Source organism: Marmota flaviventris, chromosome 8 (assembly GCF_047511675.1).
Source record: "Marmota flaviventris isolate mMarFla1 chromosome 8, mMarFla1.hap1, whole genome shotgun sequence".
Lineage (NCBI taxonomy): Eukaryota > Metazoa > Chordata > Mammalia > Rodentia > Sciuridae > Marmota > Marmota flaviventris.
Genome location: NC_092505.1, coordinates 129277622 through 129298979, shown reverse-complemented (window position 1 = coordinate 129298979; position 21358 = coordinate 129277622). Strand labels below are relative to the sequence as shown.

At 35.2% G+C, this 21358-nt stretch overlaps 1 protein-coding gene across 1 annotated transcript in view; it reads left to right on the top strand.

Moving 5' to 3' along the window:
• The window catches only part of Dnajc13 (DnaJ heat shock protein family (Hsp40) member C13), a 117873-nt gene that overhangs the window by 85069 nt on the left and 11446 nt on the right, over positions 1-21358 (top strand). The window contains exons 39-52 of the mRNA XM_027933725.3: positions 297-416; positions 1733-1912; positions 2716-2883; positions 4203-4316; positions 5599-5715; positions 6774-6951; positions 7970-8061; positions 9915-10014; positions 11746-11820; positions 12038-12150; positions 17964-18133; positions 18290-18332; positions 18684-18857; positions 20915-21094. Coding sequence (XP_027789526.2) covers positions 297-416; positions 1733-1912; positions 2716-2883; positions 4203-4316; positions 5599-5715; positions 6774-6951; positions 7970-8061; positions 9915-10014; positions 11746-11820; positions 12038-12150; positions 17964-18133; positions 18290-18332; positions 18684-18857; positions 20915-21094 — 1824 coding nt within the window. The remainder of the gene's footprint in view (positions 1-296; positions 417-1732; positions 1913-2715; positions 2884-4202; positions 4317-5598; positions 5716-6773; positions 6952-7969; positions 8062-9914; positions 10015-11745; positions 11821-12037; positions 12151-17963; positions 18134-18289; positions 18333-18683; positions 18858-20914; positions 21095-21358) is intronic.

The following is a 21358-nucleotide window of genomic DNA, read 5'->3' as shown; positions in this document are numbered from 1 at the left end:
TTTTTAATAACTCACTAAAAATTCAAAAACTATTCTTAGGTTATTGGTGGTACAGAAACAAGCCAGGTTGATTTTGCCATGTTTTTCATTGTAGCCACGGTTTTCCAACTTCTGCATCTATGAGAAATCTGAATTAGAAAGACTCATGATACAATAGAAATGTTCTGTTTAATTTTGGAACATCATTATACACCATTAAGCATTATTCACAAATCTCTTCTGATTTGATTTCTACTGTCTTAAATAAGGGATGCACATGTGACTCTCCTTTTTTTGCTCTGTGTTGTTGTCTGTAGGTGTGTGGACACATAAGTAAGTGCTATAGTGTGGCTGCTCAATTTGAAGAATGCCGAGAGAAGATCACAGAAATGCCTAGCATCATCAAGGATCTCTGTCGAGTACTATATTTTGGCAAGGTAGAGTTCCTAATGATCTCTGGGTACAGTCAGTAATGAATTTTCTTTTCAAATAGCTTATCCCCGATTTTATAAGTAGGTTGTTATCTCAGCATTATTTACAAATAGTTTGCAACTCAAAACATTGTTCATAGAAATTATACTATATATGAAGGCTTTGACCCGGTGCTGTGACACAATTTTTATTTCTTTAATATTGAATTTGAACCCAAATCCATTTCGATTGATGCTAAATTAATGGAAAGCAAAAACTTCAACTTTCCAGAGCCTCCAAATGATAAACTGTGTTTTAAGATACCTAAGTTTATTAATCCCAGCAGCTTGGGAGGCTGAGGCAGGAGGATCACAAGTTCAAAGCCAGCCTCACCTAAAGCAAGGCACTAAGCAACTCGATGAGACCCTGTCTCAAAATAAAATACAAAATAGGGCTGGGGATGTGGCTCAGTGGTCAAGTGCCCCAAGTTCAAACCCTGGTACCAAAAAAAAAAAAAAAAAAAAAAAAAAGGAGGTAGGCCTTTATTCCTAGCAGGCCCACAAAAACTAAGGCTCAAGTGACATATGTAAAGGAAGTGAGTTTCACCTAATTTCCAACAGAGAGAAGGAGAAAAGGCCGAACTGAATAAATCTAATAAAAATAAAGGACCATATAAAGCCTAAACTTAGGGTTCATTCGCTGCTTAATGAGAAAGGCTGTAGACATCTGAGAGCATATGGTTCCTTCCCAATCTAAATCTGCTGAGGGAAGTGGCTGAGAGGAGACACAGTTGGTGACGGAGAAGTAGAAAGGGACTTCTTAGATACTGGGTAAGTTGTGTTTAATAGAACAGGATGGAGGTGGGAGATCATGGACTAAAGTATGTAGAAGTTAGAGCTTAATGAAACTACTGCCTCACCTCTATCTACTTGGTGTCCTTAGAAATAGTATGAATACAAACTCTGATAAAATCAAGTTAAATGCTTGTATCTACACAAAATGTTATCATTGTATGAAGATCACCAGTGGGGAGTTACTGTTGATGCCTTAGCCCACTTTTTAAAAATTAAAAATAGTAGAAATAGGGAAAAGTATATTCCCAAATCTGTGGACACTAGTCTCAAAGATGGTAACTCTATCTCATCATGAGGTCACTTTTTATTTTAGACTTAAAAGACTGTATATAGTATTGTTTTAAATGGAAGTTGAAAATACAGGCAGAGGCAAATATTTTGGAAAATAAAATATAGCTAGTTTGACATACATTCACAACCAATTTCTCTTGGGAGTTTTTGTTGTTATTTTTTTAACCTGTGACTTAATTCTGTATTCTTATTTTCAGAGTATTCCACGGGTGGCTGCTCTTGCTGTAGAATGTGTCAGTTCTTTTGCTGTGGATTTCTGGCTACAGACACACCTCTTTCAGGCTGGAATTTTGTGGTATCTGCTTGGTTATCTATTTAATTATGACTATACACTAGAAGAGAGTGGTATTCAGAAAAGTGAAGAAACAAACCAGCAGGTAACTTTTATTGCTTTAGTATTGAATTTGAACCCATATCCATTTAGGTTGATGCTAAATTAATGGAAAGCAAAACTTCAGCTCTCCAAAGCCTCCAGGTGATATACTATGTGTTAAGATAACTAAGTTTATTGTTTTTTAAGCCCCAAAACTTTTTATCTTGACAGCTTATATTTGAAGGATTTGAGGCAAGGGAATTTGCAGTAGCATTTTTAGACACAATTTAATATTTTTCTTAATTACTCAGAATCAACTTTGTGACTTGAAATTTGAGTTTATATAATAGAAATGCAGTGATATATCAGGCTTTTGGGGCTAGCTTTCCCACAGACACTTGAATATTTGTCTGATTTTTATAGATATTTTTGTGTTTGTCCTAAGTGTTGTCATTTATTGCTCATATTGTCAGCATGTGCCTGCCCCACTATACTTCCAAATGTGAGTCTGTAAATATTGCATAGATACAAATGCGTACATAGATTCTGAAGGTCTTTCCTGTAAATTAAAAAAATAAAAATAAAAAACTCTAATGCAAAAGCTTTATCATGTCAGCGTTGGCATTCTTGCGCCTTTTTATTGTTGGCTTTCTCCTCCTTAAAAAGGTCCCCTATGGGGCCTGGGGACATAACTCGGTTGGTAGAGTGCTTACCTTGCGTGCACAAGGCCCTGGGTTCAATCCCCAGTGCCACAAAAAAAAAAAAAAAAAAAAAAAAATTCCCTATGATTTTGATTCCATGAAGTTTCTATGTTACCTATGTAAGAAAACAGATCTTCTTTAATGTTTCAATTTTTTTTAATAACAGGAAGTAGCCAACAGCCTTGCCAAACTGAGTGTCCATGCTCTGAGTCGTCTTGGAGGGTATTTGCCTGAAGAACAAGCAACCCCAGAAAATCCAACTGTAAGGAAGAGTTTAGCTGGCATGCTGACACCCTACGTTGCTAGAAAGCTTGCTGTCATTAGTGCTGCTGAGGTATGTGCTTCAGAAGTAGCCTGAGTTTTTATGAATAGTTTGATCGTTTAAGTAGCAAAGGAGCATAGTAATATTGCTTATTCTAATGAACCCTGAATTTGGAAATTTTCACATGCTTATTCTCTCAGCCAAGAAAGTTAATTTGTTTTGGATTGATGATAATGATAACAGCTCTTCAGTTCAAGTCTCTACAAATATAAATTAACTTTATGTTTCCCAGCTGTGGATCCCACCATAATTCTTAGCAACCTTGAGTCACAAAGGGACAGAACAAGAAAGTGAATTTGGAATGATGTTTCACAGTGGGCAGAGTACTGGAAATCAAGAGATGAAATGTGTTTTTAGCTGTTTCTTTTAAGCCATAGCCTATTCCCACTTAAGGTTGAAATCCAGACAGTAAATAGATAAGTCATACCTATATACATGTGCATGCACAAGGATGAGATGACTTTATATTAGATGGAGGTTATATCCTCTCTGCTTAGTCATAGCACAAAGCTCAGTAAATGTAAAATGTAGAAGATTTTCATTTGGGCATGTAAGGATGTGTCAAATGTCTATCTCTGTTTACACTAAACATTGAGGAGAGCTAAACAAAGTGAAAGCACCTTGGATGGCTAAGCAGTCACCATCTATGTCTGCTGAACTCCTTAATGTAGCTTTGAATCAGGGTATAGCCAAGAAAATCTGGACCAACTTTGTCACTCATAAATATTTCCCTTCATAAGGGTACACTTCAACCCAGGCATGGTGGTACACACCTGTAATCCCAATGGCTCAGGAGACTAAGGCAGGAGGATTACAAGTTCAAAGACAGACTCAGCAACTTAGGCTAAGTATAAAATAATGGTGTGCTTCCTAAAGACTTAGATTTTGTTTTCAAATATATAAAGGTAGTATAGTTTGATTTCTTTTTTAATATTTACTGTGTGATTATTAAATACTATAATACAAAATGTTGAGTTTTCACCATAGCAAAACAAATGTTAAAGATGTTGAAATCAGACTCAAACTTGAATCCCAGTTCATCACTTACTGGTTGTGAGACCTGTGATAAGTAATTTGGTCTTTCACAATCTTGGTTTTTTCTCAGCTGCAATACTTGTTAGAGTTACTGGGCTGCTTCTTGAAATCCATTGTATTTAATGTATCTTGATTGTTTAAGTAGCAAAGGAGCACAGTAATATTGCTTATTCTAATGAACCCTGAATTTGGAAATTTTAGACATTAAAAACAAGTCATAACTTCAGTCATTTTATTTTAATGGTAATGTTACAAAATGGTCATGTTACAAAAAATGATTATGTTCTATCTCCTAGATTCTGAAGATGCTTAACAGCAACACAGAAAACCCCTATTTGATATGGAACAACTCTACAAGAGCAGAACTACTAGAATTTCTTGAATCACAACAAGAAAACATGATTAAAAAAGTATGCTATTGTTTTATAAATTTCTTGGGTAATTTATTCTTGGAATCTTGGAATTTCTTGGAAACCCAGAAAGTCTGTAACGGTATTGATGAACCAGAAATGCACAGTTTATCAGTTGGGTGTTAATCAAGGCAATGTTTTTTTTGTCACCTATAGCTCATTTAAGAACAGCATCTGTTGTTTAAAATAATACTTTGTTGATAGTACTACTTTCTATTTAATCAGTTTTTGTACCCAAAGGCCTTACTTTAATTGTTCACATGATCCTCTTTTCTCCAGTAAATGCAAGTTGCTTTACACTGTCAAATGAAAATTTCTCCTACCATCCTACCTTCCAGTGAAGAAGCTAGTTAACCATGAGGTTGGGGGGCAGGCAGTGGCATGGAAAATAAGGAGGTACCCTAGATGATTGGATATTGATGGTTTGAAGACCATTATATTTGTAGTTATGGAGTTTTTATTAGAGCAATCATTACTCTTACATCCTAAATAACTCAGAATTTGTTGATCTTTTTTTTTTTTTTAACTCATTCTGTGATAGTTACATAGGATTTTTTTTATAAAGTTTTTGAGAATTACAGAGCTAGTGAGAGCAAGTCTCACATTTCTACATCATCTCCTCTTTTTTTCAGAATGCACTTTATAATAAATTGTCTTTGTTAGCATTTTATAATCCATTCTATACTTTTACATGTTATTTTAGTATGACCTAACTTCCTTGTGATTTCAACCTACATCTTTATGGGAACTTTTTTCCCCCCATTCCTTTTTTCTTTTTTTCTTTTCGTTAAATGGAACCTATTCTTGATTTTGTAAGCTCTATTATATCACTGTCTCTTTGTATTCAGAAACTGTTTTCCAACACTTTCATTTAATGTGTTCCTTCCTTATACCCAATCCAGAAGTATTCATTTCTCAGCTTTATTCCTATATAGCTTGATAGGCCAAATGTCTGCTGAATAGAGAGAGAAGATTAAAATGTTGTGTATGCTTTGTAAACTCTAGCCGTAAGACACTTTGTTGGTCATCTCTGTGATCTTTTGAAATTTTTAAATGATTTCATTTAATCTTTCAACTAAAAATTATAATTCTGTTCCAATTCCAGAGTTATAGTGTTCGGTGTAAACATTAATATTGCATTGAGTGCTGTGATGTGTATCAGCATTCTTCCTCTAGAAAATGAGTGGACTTATTGAATTGTTGTTCTGTTATGAAACTGAATAGGGATAGATTTAGAAATTAGATGTTAATGATTCTGATTTACATTCTTTTTTTTTTAAAGGGTGATTGTGATAAAACTTATGGATCCGAATTTGTCTACAGTGATCATGCCAAAGAACTTATCGTGGGGGAGATTTTTGTTAGAGTGTATAATGAAGTCCCTACTTTTCAACTAGAGGTAAGCTTTCTACCTGTAATTTTTCCATTGCCTTTGATATTGTGTGACTGAAAACTACTAGCTTATTCACACTGTATGCATTGAAATAAAACCTTCTCTTTGCGAAATTAATTATAAATTAACCTAACTAAGTATTTGATGAGTGATCCTGGACTACTTATAAGCCTCTTTATCTGATTGTTGAAGACTTGATTTCTTATGCATAATACTCCCCACTGTGCCCAGCATGTCTGCCTCCAGCTCCCAAAGTACAATGCCAGTTTCACACTCACTCCATCATATGGAATGTTAGACCACAAGACAAGAGGCTCTCTCTGGCCAATTATTAAAAGAAAATATAGGTTAATAGCAGAAAGATCTTTTAGATGACTCATCGGGTTATCTCTTGTAATGATCTATAATTATTTCCAGAAGCAAGGGAGGATCTTTTTCTTTTTAGTGCTTGGGAATCATGTTAGAATTTTTGTTTTTGTCTTATTTGTAGGACATAGCAAGGTGGATTTTGAGATTGATTTGTAAGGAGGAAAGCAGTGAGTGACACTTTATTTTAGAATTTGCTTTTGAGAAAAAAAGAGGAATTTCCTAAACCATAATGTATATTATTTATCACAGAAATATCTCATTGTATGTGTGTATAATTAGTATTAAGCAGAATGAGTTAAGTGATTTGTGAAGTGCCCCAACTATGGTTTGAATTTATATTCTGAATATAGAATTTTTAAAAATATAAATGTTACATATCAATCAGTTATTTTGATAAAGTAAAGAAGTACTCTAAACTTAGAATTATTGTATTGAGGTACTTCTGGGAACTTACCAGATCTCTGAAAGTTAAGAAACACTCTACTGCAGTTTGGTTTGTTTCCTTCCCACCCAAATCCCCCCACCACACACACACACACACACAAAACACACAAGTGTATAAGTATATTCATGTGTATTTATAATATAATTTTGCTTACTTTCATGGGTTGAAATTTTTTCTTTTGCTATGAAATCTTTGTAATAGTTTATTTCTGAAGACACACATATTTTTTAAATGTTCCTCTGCTTGACAGGTTCCAAAAGCATTTGCTGCAAGTCTCCTGGATTACATAGGCTCTCAGGCCCAGTATCTGCACACGTTCATGGCCATCACACATGCTGCAAAAGTGGAATCAGAACAACATGGAGACCGCCTGCCAAGAGTGGAAATGGCTTTGGAGGCTCTGAGAAATGTCATAAAATATAATCCAGGTGTGTGATTGTACCCTTAATTAATGAGAACCTTCGAATCAAAGAGTTCTAAAAATTTCCAATTCTCAATTTTATTAAAAAAAAAATTCAGGGAAAATTATACTTGATTATAATGTTATACTTGGTATAATTTTAAGAGAAATTGACCTAATAATATTTGCTACCTACAAATAGTAGACTAAGGAGAGAGATGAGGCACTATGCTTAGAAGAACTCATCTCTCTAAAGAGAAAATGAGTCTGAGTTGAAAAGGCAGAATAATTTGATAGTATGAAATTTCACATTGATGACACAAATTGGCATAGCAAGTGTAAGTGCTTAGATTTATTCAGTAATCTAAATTTTGCCTCTTTTCTAGTACTAACATAGTGCTGTGTTCCTGTGAACACTCATATTTTTGAAAACTTGCCTGAAGTTTTTAGTGTCTGAAAATTCAAATAATAAAAAGGTGAGAGTTTCCACTCTTAAACATCAATCTATAAGAGGATGCTTCCAAAAGTATTAGCACTCCAGCCTGACTCCAGAAAGATAGATGAGTGAAAATCTAAAAGCTTTTTTCAATTCTAATTTTGATAACTTTAATGTGATAATATAGAATGTAAAACCTAAAATAATACAATACTTGAACACTCCAGATCTTTTTGGTACCAGGATTTGAACCCAGAGTCATTTAACCACTGAATCACATCCTCAGCCCTTTGTTTATGTTCTTTATTTTGAGACAAGGTCTGACTAAATCCTTAGGGCCTCTTATAATGTCTTTCTTGCCTTTAGCCTGGGGCCTAGAGGCAGGGATGGGATTTAAAACATGAAAACAAAGAAAAATTAAGAAACTATAATATTTTATTTTTTGCCTTTTAGTGCTGCTTAGAGATACTTCACTCGCTTCATGTCATAATGGTTAAAAAGGATCATCCAAGACTTATGATTAACAGTAAACAACTGTGTGTTATCAGTTTTCTAAAGGTCTGTAATTTAGAATATCTTGGAAATAAAAACCATTTTGTTTACTCCCTAGGCTCTGAAAGTGAATGCATTGGTCACTTTAAGTTAATATTTTCTCTTCTCCGGGTCCATGGAGCTGGTCAAGTGCAACAATTAGCTTTAGAGGTAAGAGTATTCTATACTAAAAGCGTGTTCCTTTTCCTATCACTTAACTAAATACAGTTTGAGCGTCAACTAATTATCTGAAGTTGGATAAAAATATGCATTTTTTAAATTTTACCTATTAATGTTTTTCAAGGTGTTTCCTTTCTAGGTCCTGTCTGTCATACATCAGGGCTTTGGGTACACTGTGAAATGTCCTAGTCAGAAGATTAAGGAATAGGCTTTACTGGAGAAGCTTAGAAGCCATAGATCAGCAAGAGGGGGAGACAGGGTTTCCCTGACTTCTCTGTCTCTACAGAGAGATATAATGAAGCCAGGACACTGCTTGGCTGTGCACTGTGGGTTTTCATTCCAGAGAACTCACCTTGTACTCTCCCTTCAAATCTAGTAGCAAGGTAACCTTTTTGGTGAGAATTACAAATAGATACCTGGGTATACTGCTGTTAATAGGTGTTATCTAGGAAAGCCAGCTGCCAAAATTTGTGGGTCTTAAGGGTTCAAGAGAAGTTGGAGGTCCCTTCTTCAGGAGATTGAAACCACTGGTCCTATGGGATGCTACTTGGGTGCTACTTTTCCTCTGACAGAAGCAGAAAGTCCCTGGTTACAGGTGTTCTTTGTCTAGGCACCCCAGGGTAAGCTCCCAGGATCATTTTTCAGATGATCCTGTTTGTTGTAATGCACATAATTTATTACAAAGAACACCAAATTCAACCCTATAGTATCAGGTAAAGAAGTGGTTTATGAATAAATCACTTAGATTTATCTTTTGGTTTAAAACAGATTCTTAATAGACTACTAATATTGATATAATAGTAACATTATTAATCGAGACTACTTTGCTTTGATTCTGAACATGGTCCAAATTAAGTGGCATTGATCTTTAGACGTGTATTGTAAAAGTCAGAATTGAAAAATTATTCTTTGTTTTAAGTCAGCTTTTGTTTCACTCTGACCAAAATACCAGACAAGAACAACTTAAGAGGAAGGAAAGTTTATTTGGGACTCATCATTTCAGAGGTCTCAGTCTATTGAGAGCCAACTTCAGTGCTCTGGGCCCAGGATGAGGCCCCACATAATGGCAGAAGGGCCCAGAGGAGGAAAGCACCTCACTTCATGGTGGTCAAGAAGCAAAGAGAGAGAGCTCTATTCACCAGTAACAAAATAAAAACCCCAAAGTCATGCTCCAAGTTATCTTCTTCTTCCAGCCACAGCCTACTGGCTGTAGTTACTGCTCAGTTAATCCACATCAGTGGGTCAATCCCCTGATCAGATTATACCTCATAATCTAATCATTTCACCTCTTAAAAGTCTTACATTGTCTTACATATAAGCTTTTGGGAGGCACCTCATATCTAAACTATAACCTCCTCTTTTAAAGAAAAACATACCTATTTCATTATATAGAAAGAGATCTAATCTGTTGTGTCGAGTGTTAAAGACATTTACTTTCTTCCTCTATGAGCAAAAGAAAGTCCCAGAAGTGAAGATTATTATCTTTTAACTGCCTACCCCAAATCTGTGATTGGAAAACACTACACTGTATGCCATAGTCATATTTTTTCTTTGTTTTCATGTTTTAAATCCCATCCCTGCCTCTAGGCCCCAGGCTAAAGGAGCATGTTCTGTATAGGATTAAAGTTTTTCATGAACTTTAAGGTTATCAAAAGATAAGATAACTTTATCAAAAGATAAGTCTCAAAGTAATAAGACCAATCTTTTAAAATTAAAAATTTCTCTAAAAATTAAATATTTTGTGTTCCAAACATTTTGTCACTTCTGTTAAGTCTATATTACTGAATTTCATTAGGTTTGAAATTATCTCCAAACCTTTTTATGTCCTGTTGATTAATTTTCAGGTTGTGAATATAGTGACATCTAACCAAGATTGTGTCAACAATATTGCAGAATCAGTGGTTTTATCCAATTTACTGGCTCTTCTACATTCATTGCCATCAAGTAGGTATATTCACAAATGGCATTTTGGAAACCATAGAAGGACCAACCGAGGGAGGGGAACAGTTATAAAACTGTTGCAAAACCTCAGGCAAATATCATCCATCTTTAGTTTTGAAATATTTACAGTGGGATTGTTTATACTGGATTTGTCTTCCTAATTGTATTTTACATAAATTAACAAAATTATCTTGACTTTCCATCTCAAAGGTTGAAAGTTGGAGGTGAGAGAGGAAAAGCAAAGGAAAATAACCTGGGATTGATTGTCAGGTTTTTTTCATGAGTAATTGTACATGAGTAATTGAGAATTAACTAGTATTCTGTGGTTTTTTTTAAAAAGACAGTCTTCGGTGCTAGAAAACATTCTTAAGATAAAGTTTACCATGTATTAAACTTAGCATTGTCTTCCCTACTTTGTGTCTATTGACAGAGATTATTACCACAAAGAATAAAAATTTACCAACCTAATTTCTTGAATACAGCCTGTGTTAATGCAGGTTGCTCAGAAACTCTACAGTTATCCAGTATAATAGTTTTGTAGTTGTGCCAGAGCCAACATTGAGATTGCTTTTCCAAAAGCAAGATGTTTAGTGTATCAGGCAACTGCAGTTTAAATCCACCCTCACCACAAACCATAGAATACATTGCACAGGTGACTTTGCTAAACCCTTGGATGTCATGTTAATCTTAATTTTATGTCTATTCACCTTGAGAGTAGGACCCTATCTCTTTGATCATCCCATTGCTTGGCATGTATTCAGTGTTTCTTTATGTTCAGTGAATTGAGTGGAGTTGAAATTTCATTGAGTAATTTTTATTTTTTAATAAATGACTTGCTTGAATTATCTGTTCAGAATGACAACCTGGAGAAATAATTTGCAGATTCTTTTTATTATACCTTAGTTGGTTTTTTCTTTTTCTGTTTTTATTGGTTTTCAATAATTTTGTAAGGCTTTAAACAATACAAAACTAAACTGGTTGGTAAAGAATATAAAACAGAAACCATAGTTTTAAAGTATAACTTCTACCTGATTCATTGTCAACATTTTAATCTTACAAGTAGCTGACATCTAGATATTTTCGTCAATTTTGCCATCACTTACACATAATCTAGACTAAGTTATCTACCTTATACAGTGTTTGCTAATGGACATTGTTATTATTGTGTTGTTTTAGACTCAGCCCAGTACTTGACAGTCTCTACCCTCTTTGATAACATTTTATTCCTTTGGCTTTTTGTCTGTCCCATTTGATTCTAAAAGAGCAAAAAGTTCAGTAGCCCAGTATACTTGCACATCAAAAGGCAATGAGTAGGTGAGAGATTAACTGTGTCCAGAGGAAATTATTGTGTCTTAGAGTAGAGCTCTGTCTTACAATGATTACTTCCTTATTTTCCTGAGATAGTAGTATCATGTAAAAATCTGAGATACCTGGTAGAGTGTCCTCTGGATGTGTTTGCCGTTAATATTTAGATAGGAAAACATTATGCCATAGTAGTTATGAGTGTGGACTTTGGAGTAGATGGATGTAGACAGAAAACCTAGCCATAGAGCTCACTAAGTGTGAAATAATGGACTGGGTATACCGGGCTCCTTATCATAACACAGCCTTGCTGGTTATTGTGAAGATGAGGTATGATTCCGTATCTGGAATACCTAGTTAATGTTTGGCATAGAGTCAATGTCTAGTAAATGTAAGGTCGATACATTCCTTGAAATGTCTTTTACTCTGCAGGTCGTCAGCTTGTTCTGGAAACTCTTTATGCTTTGGCATCAAGTACAAAAATAATCAAAGAAGCAATGGCAAAGGGTAATGTATAGAATTATTTTTCATCCCATCCAGTCTTGTTCAGCACTATGAAGCATATCTTGAGTTGCTTTTTGTGCAATCTGATAAATTAGAAGAATGCTTTGGAGACCCTTAAAGTTTAAAAAAACATCAAACAGCACTGAGTTGAAATAAGGTTGAAAATGAATTCTACTAATTGAAAATAATATAAGCACTGATTCTCTTTTTTCCTTCTTAGGAGCTTTGATTTATTTATTGGATATGTTCTGTAACTCAACACATCCACAGGTTCGAACCCAAACAGCAGAACTTTTTGCCAAAATGACAGCAGATAAACTGATAGGTCCAAAGGTGAGTATAAAATAAGTTCTCAGAAGGAAATTAATTAATAAAACTCTGTTACTTTGATACTGATTTCATGAAATTCACCAATCTGAGATGGTGAAGATAAGAAAATGATGTGAAAGTTGAACAAAATTCCTGAAATTGTTGCTGTACGTTACTAATTGAGAAAACTAGTCAGGGAAGCCGTAACAGAATTGAAATGTTTGAAGAGAATGTGTGGATTATGATGATAATTGTTTATCTTTCTCAAAGAGAGAACGGAAGTACATTTAGGTTATGAAAGAAGGCAGGTTAGACTTCACTCTGCAAGGATTGGCTCATAGAGGTAGCTAGTGAGGCACTGGTAATCTGTATCTTTTACATTCCACTCCTGAATTAGTAAGGTTATGCAACCCACAGGAAGTGAGGCTGTCTGGGGACAGGAGTATAATGACTCCTCTGCTTTCCTGCTGTGCAGGGAGACTTTTTAATCCAAAACTGGAGGTGACCATATGATCTCTGGAGCCATGGTTCAATTTGAAGAGAAGGAATTTACTTCTGAGTAGAATTTCATTCAAACACAAGTGTAATCAAAGTTCCCTAATTCTATTATTAGATCAGTTTCACAAGAGATAGGGCTCATAGTGCCAAGCCCAGTGAGCAGCACATCAGAGGCATGGGGGAGCTACAAAAAAAAAAACTTCTATGCCTTACTACCAGCGTCTGATTCAGGAAGTCAGGGGCAGGGCCCCAGAATTTGCTTTCTTAGTCCATTTCCCAAGTTATCCTTTTGGAACCTGTCTGGATTTGAGAATCACAGCTCCAACATATCTGCCAAGGTACCTAGGGTAAGGAGAGTCTACAGGTTACCTACTTCTATCTAAAGCCACAGTGGCCTCCCTCAGATGTATTGAGCCTCCATGAAAAGTTTAGTTTGAAAAAAAGTTGTTCAAAGCCAATGAACATTTTTACATCAGTACAACAAATTAGACTCAGTTGTCGCTGTTGTTTTCTTGCTTGATCTCTCAGTCTAGATGTTAAGAATCTGTCATAGGACCCAAAATAGTTTTACTATAGTATTAAATAATAGTCTGCCTTTAGCAAGGTTGATGAGAGGAGGGAATTACCTTTGGATGTCTACAAAAGAGTCAATAAAAAAATGAATATTGAGTCAGGCGTGGTGTCTCACACCTGTAATCCCAGCAGCTTGGGAGACTGAGGCAGGAGAATTGCAAGTTTGAGGCCAGCCTCAACAACTTAGTAAGACCCTGTCTCAGAATAAAAATAAAGAGCTGGAGATGTAGCTCAGTGGTAAAACATTCCTGAGTTCAATCCCAGTACAACCGCCCCTACCCAAAAAAGAATTAATGTATAAATATTGATATTTAATATTGAGTTTTCTTAAGTCAAGAGTTGGGTAGCACATAACTACAGTGCCTACTATTAGATATTTTAAATAGTGTGTTAGATGTTTAAAATAACTATGTACTGAAATTGAGCTCTACAGTAATATTTTTGGCCTTTGACATACATGTGGGACAAATATTATCAAGGTGAATGTCTTTACATTTAAATTTTCTATATAGGGAAAATCAGCACCTTAATTCAATGATTTGCAGCAAGAGACAGCTGAGTCAGTAAACTTGTTCATTTTTATAACAGCTTTATTGAGATATGATTGACACACAATACAGTTCAATGATTTTTAGTATATTTATGGATTGAGCAACTATAATCAATTTTTTGACCATTTTTATCAACACAAAAGAAGCCTCATGCCCTTTAGCAATCACTCTCCTGTCCACTTTCTCCCAGGAACTACTATGCACTATACTTTCTCTATAAATTGTGGAATTACATATAAATGGAATCCTATAATATAGTCTTTTGTGACTGGTTCCTATCACTCAGCATAATGTTGTGAAGATTCACCTATTCCTTTTTATTGCCAAACAATATTCCACAATTAGTTTACCTATTTATCTCAATGAACATGTGAATTTTTTTGCTATCTGAATAATACTATTGTGAATACTTGTGTACAAGTTTGTGTGAGCATTGGCTTTTGTTTTGAAATGGAATTTCTGGGTCAGATAGTAATACTAGTTATAACATTTTGAAGAATCATAAGTGTTTTCAAGTGGTTGCACTGGCTTTACATACCAGCATTATAACATCTCTTTATCTTCCCTAACACATGTTATATGTTTTTATTATTATTATTATTATTATTATTATCATTATTATTATTGCCATCCTAGTAGGTGTGAAAGCACTATCTTATGGTTTTGATTTACATTTCCCTGGTTAATGATGCTGAGTATCTTTTCATGTATTTATCAGCAGTTAACACAACTTTCTTAGAGAAATGTCTCTTCATGTCCTTGACTAGTTTTTAAATTGGATTATTTTAGTTTACTGTCCTAAGCTACTCGGGAGGCTGAGGCAGGAGGATGACAGGAGAAACCCAGGAATTCAAAGTCAAATCTGGGCAACATAATAAGACCCGATCTCAAAAAGTGGGGAGGGGTAGAATAATGAAACATTCAATGTGTTTCAACTTTCTTAGAGAAATGTCTCTTCATATCCTTGACTAGTTTTTAAATTGGATTGTTGTAATTGTTCTTTGTGTTTTTTGATACTAATTTCTATTATTTGTGCATTTTTTTTCATTCTGTTGATAATTTTTTTCATTTTCTTGATCATGTCCCTTGAAGCAGCAAAGTTTTAAATTTTGATGAAAACAGTGTTCTGTTTGGGTTGTCAATGTTGCCTAACAGTTGGGTTTCTAATTAGATATCCAGGTGTCTTTCCAGAAGACAGTTTTGTTTAAAAGTTTAGAAACAAGAAGTGATTGTGTAAGAGATGAAGTGATTGACCTGGAATAGCAAGATGGCAGCGTGGCATTGTGAGCAGAACTTGTTTTGTTTATCACAATCCTGAAGCTGCTAACTTGACTTAATGACTCTGGATGTCTTCTCTCCAAACCTAAATTTCTTTTAACTTCATAGTGAAAAATTTAAAATAAATGGCCTTTAAGTCCTGCTTCAACTCTTAGTGCTTCTTTGATATATATTTCTCAGAGCTTTGTGAGAATGTGTTACTTACTGCAGTTCAGGCAGGGTTCTTACTCAGGAGACTCTTGATGAAGAGTGACATAATCACCTGCTTTTGTTCTCTGTAGAGCTGAATTGTATTTTGGCATGATGGTCTCAGCATACTTAAGAGAAAATATATAATTCTAAGCAGGAAGTGTGAATCAGGCAGTATAGCAATACCAGACTTCAAACTATACTACAGAGCTATAGTAACAAAAACAACATGGTACTGGTACCAAAACAGGTGGGTGGACCAATGGTACAGAATAGAGGACACAGACCAATCCACAAAATTACAACTATCTTATATTTGATAAAGGGGCTAAAAGCATGCAATGGAGGAAGGATAGCATCTTCAACAAATGGTTCTGGGAAAACTGGAAATCCATATGCAACAAAATGAAACTGAATCTCTTTCTCTCGCCATGCACAAAAGTTAACTCAAAATGGATCAAGGAGCTTGATATCAAATCAGAGACACTGTGTCTGATAGAAGAAAAAGTTGGCTTCGATCTACATACTGTGGGGTCGGGCTCCAAATTCCTCAATAGGACACCCATAGCACAAGAGTTAATAACTAGAATCAACAAATGGGACTTACTCAAACTAAAAAGTTTTTTCTCAGCAAGAGAAACAATAAGAGAGGTAAATAGGGGCTACATCCTGGGAACAAATTTTTACTCCTCACACTTCAGATAGAGCCCTAATATCCAGAGTATACAAAGAACTCAAAAAATTAAACAATAAGAAAACAAACAACCCAATCAACAAATGGGCCAAGGACCTGAACAGATACTTCTCAGAGGAGGACATACAGTCAATCAACAAGTACATGAAAAAATGCTCACCATCTCTAGCAGTTAGAGAAATGCAAATAAAAACCACCCTAAGATACCATCTCACTCCAGTAAGATTGGCAGCCATTATGAAGTCAAACAACAAGTGCTGGCAAGGATGTGGGGAAAAGAGTAACACTTGTACATTGCTGGTGGGACTGCAAATTGGTGCGGCCAATTTGGAAAGCAGTATGGAGATTTCTTGGAAAGCTGGAAATGGAACCACCATTTGACCCAGCTATTCCCCTTCTCGGTCTATTCCCTAAAGACCTAAAAAGAGCATACTACAGGGACACTGCTACATCGATGTTCATAGCAGCACAATTCACAATAGCAAGACTGTGGAACCAACCTAGATGCCCTTCAATAGATGAATGGATAAAAAAAAATGTGGCATTTATACACAATGGAGTATTACTCTGCATTAAAAAATGACAAAATCTTGGAATTTGCAGGGAAATGGATGGCATTAGAGCAGATTATGCTAAGTGAAGCTAGCCAATCCCTAAAAAACAAATGCCAAATGTCTTCTTTGATATAAGGAGAGCAACTAAGAACAGAATAGGGAGGAAGAGCATGAGAAGAAGATTAACATTAAACAGGGACTAGAGGTGGGAGGGAAAGGGAGAGAGAAGGGTAATTGCAAGGTAAATGGAAGGAGACCCTCATTGTTATACAAAATTACATACAAGAGGAAGTGAAGGGAAAGGGGAAAAAAAAAAAAACAAGGGGGAGAAATGAATTACAGTAGATGGGGTAGAGAGAGAAGATGGGAGGGGAGGGGAGGGGAAGGGGGGATAGTAGAGGATAGGAAAGGCAGCAGAATACAACAGACACTAGTATGGCAATATGTAAAACAGTGGATGTGTAACTGATGTGATTCTGCAATCTGTATACGGGATAAAAATGGGAGTTCATAACCCACTTGAATCAAATGTGTGAAATACGATATGTCAAGAACTAGTAATGTTTTGAACAACCAACAATAAAAATTTAAAAAAATAAAAAAATTTAAAAAAGAGAAAATATATATATATGAAATAAGCCTGTTAAACTGGCTGATTTCATCCTGATGATATTATTTGATATAAAACAAATGCCCTCTTGTGGGAGCCTCGAGAAATTTCTTCTCCTTCTCCAGAATACTTAGGTGTCTGTGGAGCAGCTGGCTTGATTTTATTTTGTGTATGCCCTCTATGACGTAACCAACATAGTTTACTTCCATTCCTTGGGAGCTAGAAGTTCAGAGCTAAATTTGTGGTAGATATCACTACCAGTTACTCATAGCTTCTGGTGTTTCTTTTGCATGCTGACTTCATATTGGTCTTCATTCTTTCAAATAAGTAAGCATTTGCCAAATACCAGGAGCGTAGAAAATAAGTAATGAGCAAAGCAGACCAGGTCAGAAAGGTTTCCCTAAGATGAGCGCTGAGAGTAGTGTGACATGGAGCGAGAACCATGTGATGGTGAAGGAAGATAGTCTTTTCCCTTTGTCCTTTATGCCTCATTAATTTTCAATCTGTGCATAGCATTTGTTGGATGGATTTTTTTTTAAGCTACTTTTTAGAATTCTTTTTGGAAGAAGGCTCATTATAACATAAAACAGCGTTAGCATGAGAAAAAGTATAGTTTCTAAGGGCAAAGGGTGTGAGGAAGAGTTGGACAAATGAGCTAAGTGCATTCTCAAAGCTTTGATAGGTAAGTAGAGCCAAGTCATAGTCTTGTTAAAGTTACCTTTGCATAAACTAAGGTTTTTCTCCCACTCCAGAATTTTTAGATAATAGTTATTTCTTATATCAGTCATAGAAAAAATTGCTCTGATATTCTCAGAAAATTGTAAAAAGCAAGCTGACTATTGAGATGTTTCCAACAGTTCTTGATTTCTTTCTCAAACCTCCTCCCATAGGTTCGAATTACATTAATGAAATTTCTGCCTAGCGTTTTCATGGATGCTATGAGAGACAATCCTGAAGCTGCTGTACACATTTTTGAAGGAACTCACGAAAATCCTGAATTGATTTGGAATGACAGTTCCAGAGATAAAGTATCTACAACAGTGAGAGAGATGATGCTAGAGTAAGTAAAGACAAAGATAATAACTTGAAGCCTTCAAATAAAATCCCCAGGAAGGGCAATCGTTTACCACTCTGCCTCTCTCCTAAGACTCGCTCCAAAGTGTTATGTTGTGACTAAAGTTTGGTATTCCTTTCCTCCTTTTTTTTTTTTCTCAAGGCACTTTAAAAATCAGCGGGACAACCCTGATGTTAACTGGAAGGTAACATATACTTTTATCTTATAGGGGTTTTTTGTTGTTGTTATTTTGAATTACTCCTGAGTTAGTTTAAAGTCAGCCTGTAGCTCTGTCATAAGACCCTGAGGTACACCCCTGGAAAAAAATAAGTCTTCAAACATAAAAGTAGGAATACTTTCTTTTGAAGTAGCTAATAAAAGCATCCTATGCTTTTAAGAGAAAATAAAACTTAAAATTGTTATAATTTGATTATATTAATGCCTATTTATCAACTAGTTCATTGTATGTAGAATTCTTTAATTGGACTTGCATTTCCTGCTTCATGTACAACTAAATGATTAAGTGACCTGACTGAAATTCTTTTTCTGTTTAAAGTTGCCTGAAGATTTTGCTGTGGTGTTTGGAGAAGCAGAGGGTGAACTTGCTGTTGGAGGAGTTTTCTTGAGAATTTTTATTGCACAACCAGCATGGGTTCTCAGAAAGCCTAGAGAATTTCTGATTGCACTGTTAGAAAAATTAACTGAGCTCCTGGAGAAGAACAGTCCTCATGTAAGCTTCAGTCATCAGGAAAATATATCAGAATTTGCTAAACATGTTAATTTTTTTCTCATACAACCTTGTCTTCACTGACCATGCATTAATAGTGGGCTACCTCTTTCAACATAGTAACCACATGTAAATTTAGATATGTCCATTGATTTTGTGTGTGTGTGTGATTTTTGATAGTGAAGCTCTAATACTATGGTTATTTATAGATAAAAGAGATGTCTGTATTGAATTGCTATTTCTAACAATTATAAAAACTCTAAAAGAATATTTTTGCCACACCATTTCCAGTGATTATATAACTAATCAAAAACCTAAATGTCTGGTGTTTCTCTGAAAGTGTATTCATGTTCTTTACTGCACTTTGTGTATATGGCAGGGATGACCCTAGTCACAGAAATTGACAGAATAGTAACCACATGGATGAACCCTGTACCTGTGTTCAAAACCAGACTTTCTGGAAAGCAGAAGGTAGCTTTGATCTTGGTTTGACAGGTCAGAAACCCTGATAGTGTCTAACATTTTGTTATCTGAACATTTATGTTGAAATCTAGAAATAGATGGTGGTTGTTGAACTAAACACACAAGGTGATTAAACAGCCTAAACTGGCCGGACACAGTGGTATATGCCTATAATCCCAGGGATTTGGGAGGCTGAGACAGAAGAATTGCGAGTTCAAAGCCAGCCTCAGCAAAAAAGCAAGGTGCTAAGCAACTCAGTAAGACCCTAAATAAATAAAATACAAAATAGAGCTGGACATGTGGCTCAGTGGTCAGTTGTACCTGAGTTCAATCCCTGTTACAAAAAAAAAAAAAAAAAGAGTCTGAGCTGTATTAGGTGGTCCTGGATCATCCAAGCCCAGCTTCATCAGTAACTAGCTGGCCTCGTGATTCAGCCTCAGCTGCCTCATAGAATGAAGACTGCATCTGCCTTTGACTGAGGTTTTAATAAGTTAATGTGTGTGGAATACCTAACATATCTGCCACATTTCAACTGCTTAGAAGTTGTTAGTTACTATCCTTAGTTTATCCTTAGTTTAAAAAAATAGAATTAGTATGCCAAATATTTATTAGTGTCACTTTCCATAGTCATATTTCCCTTTACTAATAAATTTTAATACATACTTAGTTTTCTTATAAAATGAAATCCTCACAGATGGGGGGTTTGCTTAGAGGCCCTGGATTCAATCCCCAGCACCAAAAAAAGCAGGGGAACACAAGAGAATTCTCAAAAAGTGAATCTTAGCAAGGAAAAGCACATAGAAATTTCATCATATGTCACCTTTCTTTTTGGGCACATCCCAATTTTTGTGTTCATTTAAAAAGTGTTTTGTTATGTATATATAAATATATATATATGTATGATCTATTATCTATAGTACAAAGTTCATTATAGCCCTCAGGTAATGTTAAATGTAGGTTGAGCATTCTTCATCTGAAAATGCAAAATTTGAAATGATCCAAAATCAGAAACTTTGAGTACCACAGCAGTGCTAAAAGTTTTGAATTTCAGAGCATTAAACATTTTGGATTTTTTGACTAGGGACGTTCAGCTGATAAACTCTATATAAATATTCTAAAATGCAAAAAAAAAAAAAAAAAACCTCCAAAATCAGAAATACTTCTGGTCTGAAGCATTTCAAATAAAGGGATCTTCAACCTATAATAAGATTTTTAATAGAACTGAGCATAGTGTTTTTACTAGTCTACATTCTCATTGATTATTGATGTTGTCTAACATTGACAGGTCTGTAACATCATCTAGAAATTTCTAGTATCATCTTTTGGGAGATGATCTATTACACCTGCAATAGAAATGAGCTACATCAGGCCTGCTGAAAGGCTATTTAGATGATAATTCTTAAGTCCTTTGTATGCATGCTTTTGTCAAAGAAAATGGAAAGTTTGTTTTCTCCAAGGTTTTATGAAGCAATTTTCAGGTGTTAGCACTTAGAACTTTTGAATCCCTAGTTTTGAACACCAAATATATTGCCAGGTATATTGAGGACTTTTTCAGTATTTTAATTATTTTGATTGGCTGTTTCTTTTACACTTTCCAGGGAGAAACTCTGGAAACTTTGACAATGGCAACAGTGTCTCTCTTCAGTGCACAACCTCAGCTGGCAGATCAAGTCCCACCACTGGGCCACCTTCCCAAAGTTATCCAGGCATTGAATCACAGGAACAATGCCATTCCTAAGAGTGCCATTCGGGTTATCCATGCCCTGTCCGAAAATGAGGTATTCATGAATTTATTCTTTAGATTATAGCTCTAGAATTTTATGTGATTCCTCTTCTAGACGAATGTACACTAAAGTGTATACCCTCTTTCTAACAGGAACTGCATGGTATTTTATTAATTCTTAAGCCAAGCCAGTTAAATGGTATAATTAACAGGAGATGGAATTTGACTCAGTTTATTATTAAACTTGAAAGTAGTTGTTTTAAAAATTATTTTGTTACCTTGGTATCCACTATGCTTTATAAAAATGTTTCTTTACTAC